At 45.4% G+C, this 4,934-nt stretch overlaps 2 protein-coding genes across 2 annotated transcripts; both read left to right on the top strand.

The window, feature by feature from the left end:
• Positions 1–245: 245 nt before the first annotated feature.
• Positions 246–2,899, top strand: LOC140243000 (uncharacterized; the record flags this gene model as incomplete). The annotated part of the gene is made up of 5 exons (XM_072322740.1): positions 246–739; positions 854–995; positions 1,428–1,559; positions 2,270–2,461; positions 2,772–2,899. Coding segments are annotated over 4 exons (948 nt in total), but the record flags the coding sequence as incomplete, so codon positions are not given.
• Positions 2,520–3,967, top strand: LOC140242999 (type I iodothyronine deiodinase-like). The gene is made up of 3 exons (XM_072322739.1): positions 2,520–2,525; positions 2,772–2,944; positions 3,715–3,967. The coding sequence occupies exons 1-3, from the start codon at positions 2,520–2,522 to the stop codon at positions 3,965–3,967; spliced, it is 432 nt and encodes a 143-aa protein (XP_072178840.1).
• The last annotated feature ends 967 nt before the right edge of the window (positions 3,968–4,934 follow it).

Genomic DNA, 4,934 nt, shown 5'->3' with positions numbered 1-4,934 from the left:
TAAAAATAAAAACTACTATCTTCTACACGAATGCATTATTTCTTGGGTACAAGATACATTAAGTCATTGGTTCAAGGACATGCACATTACCTAATGTCATCCGATTCCCTGTTCTCTGTTTACCCGCAGAAGTAGTCCGGTATTAGCCAAAGATGGGCGGGGCTTGTAGCACTGCGAAAAGTGACGTAGGTGTTACGGACCAGCAAGGACTTGGCAATGGTGTCCTGCAACCGCATCTTCTTGACCCAGACTCCGTCATTCTGACCAACAACAACTCCACAATCAAGGCAGCCATGGTGCCGCCCAACGACGGACTCAAGAGCGCCATGAAGGACTTGGAGAACGGCAGCATGCACGAGTTCGACAAGGACGTCGTCCCGTCGCTCGGCGGGAAGACGGCGGTGACGCTGCAACATCACGTCCCGCTGATGGACCCCAAGGTGGTCGATATGCTGGTCGAAAAGATGAGGCAAATGAAGGAGATGAAGCAGCTGATGTCGACCAAGGGGCCGAACGCGATGAACAATGGAAAAGGTGTCGCACCGGAAGGGGGGATGCCCAATGGCACCACCATGGATGGAAAGTTGCCTGCAGGTGGCACCCCGCCCCCAGTGGGACCGATGCCCCCAAGTGGTATGGCACCATCCAACGGACAGATGCCCCCAAATGGTATGACTCCACCCAACGGACTGATGCCCCCAAATGGTATGGCACCACCCAACGGACCGATGCCTCCAAATGGTGTGGCACCACCCAACGGACTGATGCCCCCAAATGGTATGGCACCACCCAACGGACTGATGCCCCCAAATGGTATGGTACCACCCAACGGAAAGATGATGTCTATGCCGTCACTGCCCAAGCTCTTCGGGAGCGTAGAAAACGCCATCGCGGTGGTGAGGCACATGAAAGCCGTGTTCAATTCACAGGAGATTCAGGATCTCTGCGACGAGAAGATGGACCCATCAGAGCGGAATATCATGTTCAAAATGATGGTGAGTTAATACACTGTATAACCTACGACTCTGGACAGCCTTCGAGTCTTTGATTAAAAAGAAAATTTCCATGTTGTGCTCGGGCATGAGGTTGGGTTTCAAACTATACATTACTTATACTTTTTTCGGGGGGGGGGGGGGGTGAGGTCACTTACCCCGATGTTTATCGTAAAAATCAACCTAATCGGCAATCCTGTATAAGAGACAAGGAAAAATGACCTCACGTAAATGCATATCGATTCTATTCACACTGACAAACATCTTTGAGGACACTGTTTCATCGTGTTAGGTTTAAACTAAATTGATTAAAGCAACGTGAGCTAAGGCAGATTTGAATTGATTTGAAATGAATTGAAGGCAGTGACGGTAATCGTTTTCTTTCCTCTCTTTCTCTCTTACGTACGTATCTACCTATCTCCTCGGTGAGAGCAGCAATGTAAACTGGCGATGGAGTTCAAGGTGCTCCACGACCTTGGTATGCTTCACCTGGCTCACCTGGTCGCCACGGGGAAGCTTCCCCATCTCCTGCAGCTGGTCCTCATGGGATATCACGATGAACCAGAGGTGTGTTCCCTTTATTGCACGAAGGACAGGACAAAAGGCGGAGGGGGACGGGAAGGGAGGGGGCATTGGGTGAAGACTGGGGGCTGCAGCCCCCACCGTCCATTTCCCCCTTAAAAACAAAGTGGGCCAAAATAAGAATTTTTTCTTCTCCATTTCCCTTTTTTTTTTTTTGAAGGGGGGGGGGGCTTCTGGATCCCTCCTACGAAATTGTTTGTTTGCTTGTTTGGAGGACCGATCAGGAGTAGTGAACGGACCCCATCCTCTTTGGGCCGGGAATATATTCCATATCCCAGGTATATTCTCATGCATCTGTTGGTCTGAAATTGATTAAACAACTTTGGCGGGGTGTGACATGATGAGCTGCATTCTTGAAAGCCTTAATTGTTGGTGTCAAGCAGTTTGTGCACGAGTCATCCTTAGAGGGAACCATGTTTTCCAGTCGAATAAGTCATTCTAGCTTTTGTTGCGTAAATCGTGTTGACTGAGGGGTTTTCCACAAAACCAGACGTGGGTGTTTGCAAAATGGCTGCAGTTTGTGGACTTTATCGGAAACAAACGGATCATACTGCAAAAGTGAATGAAAGGAAATGTAAACTCATCAAAAATAATCAAAGATCTTATAAGACATTGCGCAAAGAGATGTATGTCAATCAGATTTAAACACACGATATATTGCTTCATCTCTATAAACTTGTGTCTCTTCTCTCTAGGTCATGAAAGAACTGAATTTCATCGGTCCCCTCGCTAATCTACCGAGCCACGGTGTACGGACCGGGGATCCCGTGCCGAACATTGCACTTAAAACGTGTGCTGGAGAAATGACGTCACTGAATGACGTACACGTCAACAAAGACCGCCCCCTCGTGGTCTTTGCTGCGTCATCATCCTGACCTCCACTTCAGGTTAGTAACTGGTTGGGTTGCCCTTTAAAGCACGGTACGAATCATTGCTTTTGATTAGATGGACGTACAGAATTTAGCAGCTGCGTAAACGTTGGTCCATGCAAGAGCGCCCTCTTTGGATCCCGAGTACATGTACCTTTAAAACCCTCTCGGGACCACATTCGTAAACATTCTTGTACACAATTGTTTCTTCAGCAACATATAATGACATATTTGATTTACTGATCTGTCGATAACTTTTCTCATCCTCTCTTTATGTCATCATTTATCTATAATCTCTTTTTTCTTGCTTTGTTTCGTTCCTCTTCAGGCCTGCGTAGTAGGCGGAACTCTGTCCGAGCTGGCAGAGGACTTCCGAAACCAGGCAGAATTCATCGTAGTTTACTTGGAGGAGGCACACGCTAAGGGGGAGTTTGGGATGGGGAACAAACTGAGTCGGAACTTCAAGCACAGCTCAATTCACGACAGGATCAACGCAGCAAAGTAAGTAGGAAAAGCGTCCTATCCCCCGCTTAGTTTCTTCTCCACCTACAGTACATAGTGTATAATGAAAACACACACATACACACACAAATAATCCAGATTTGTATCCAGGGTTGCTAACACGATATTGAGTATTGCTTCCTAACAGCACGGAGAATTAACTTATTGAAGAAAAGTTCAGACGTTTGAATGCTCTTAAATGCTCTTGAACACTCTTTTTCCTTTCTTTTAATGACTGCATGTAATAAACATGTTAGCATGTCTGCCACCACCTTCAGATATATTTATATCCTCTTAGTGTTTTTCATATATCAGCAGGGAAGGGGAGTTTACCCGTGGCACTGTAACTTTGAAATTTTGAAAAAGAAAAATAGCAAGGTTACTTTAGTGACAGGTCAGTGATACGAGAGATAGTTTGAGTCCATTCTGTGTAAATATACATATCAAAACTATACACATGCTAATGTCGCTGTGATTTATTTTGGCAGAGAGATATTTAACAAAATACCTTCTATCATGACAAACTCTTCTCTATGATCCCCAAAGAAGAAAATATAGTGTTACTGTTGTGTGGCTGTCCAAGTATTATTAAAAGAAGAAGAAGAAGAAAAGAAGAAGGATGAGATAATGATATAATGAACAAACTCCTGTTTTCAGGGAAATCTGTTTAATGCCTGATTCCTAGTGCGTACCCCACTTGTAGACTAGCATGAGGCAAGAGGACTCAAGAACAAAATCCTTATCCCGATTCTGATGCATTATCCCCACAGAGATCTTGTATCCTTGGATAGCGATAACTATAACTGTATGAGTGAAGACAGCCGTAATGCCAGCAGAGTTCGCGTGGTCGTCGACACCATGGACAATTCGTTCTCGTCGCGATTCAACGCATTTCCCGATCGCGTCTTCATTTTGCGCGGGGACAGAGTGGCGCACGTTGGGTCGGACATTATGGACCAAATGGAACATCCCGAGCAGCTGATGACTGACGAAGTCCGCCATTGGCTAAAGCTTAACCTGTAGGTTTGTTAGAAACTCTGCCATTTGCACAAGCCATGTTTGGGGGCTTGTCCGGGAGCTCCGACGACGCTTTATGGTATATGTGAGTGGGTGCAGAGAGTGGCAACTTGTCCGCACGTGCCCGCGTTGGCTGTATGTGTCCACGTGGTGGATGACGAACACGCGTGGAGAGGATGTATAGTCACAGCATTCGCGCACCTGTTTCCCACTGCTTGTTCATAGCGTCACTGACTCTTTATATGCCTTCTACAAGCACGCGTCCCAACTTTGATTGGGATCATATTCGTTTGTCGGCATTTCTTATTCGTCATTAATTTAAGAGTAAGATTCAAACATTTGCAGCTGTAGGATCCTTTACTTGCCATTCCATGTGTGAGTATCAAAAGAAAATACTCTCTTTGTGATTCCACTGACATTTCACATGAAGCATATGGCTGTACTATCTCCAGCTGACGTCTTGTTACTTTGAACAATGCAACCAAATTCTAGTTTCCTCGTGTCTTGACGTCCTTTTGTCGACTTTTACTCAGTATCAGTTACAGAAATAGTAGTAATAGACAAAAATATGACCAAACAAAATACCTGTGCAGTACCTGTGCATTGGTTTCGTTTGTTCCTTCCCCCCGTACACCTCCCCGCCCCCGCTCCCGCCCCCGAGATTTGTGTCATGTTCAACAAAGTTGATTACTTTCTTTTATCTTTGCAGAAAACTTCGTGCTTTCTCTAGCTATAAACGGAAAATAATGTTTGTCACACACGTTCTCTTACAGCATATCTATTCTCACTCTAAAGTCCTGATATTAGGCCTATGGATTAGGACTAAGGATTTTCTATACGAAATAAAAGACCTACGTCATTGCAACGACATACATTTGCAGTTATTTCTCGCAAAACTCTTCTTTTCATCGCCATGACCAGATGGTCACATTCCATGCAAAGTAACACACTTGCCTGGGGATGGAGCTGGGGG

The sequence above is a fragment of the Diadema setosum genome, chromosome 19 (assembly GCF_964275005.1).
Source record: "Diadema setosum chromosome 19, eeDiaSeto1, whole genome shotgun sequence".
Classification (NCBI taxonomy): Eukaryota; Metazoa; Echinodermata; class Echinoidea; order Diadematoida; family Diadematidae; genus Diadema; species Diadema setosum.
This window is presented reverse-complemented; position numbering and strand designations above follow the sequence as displayed.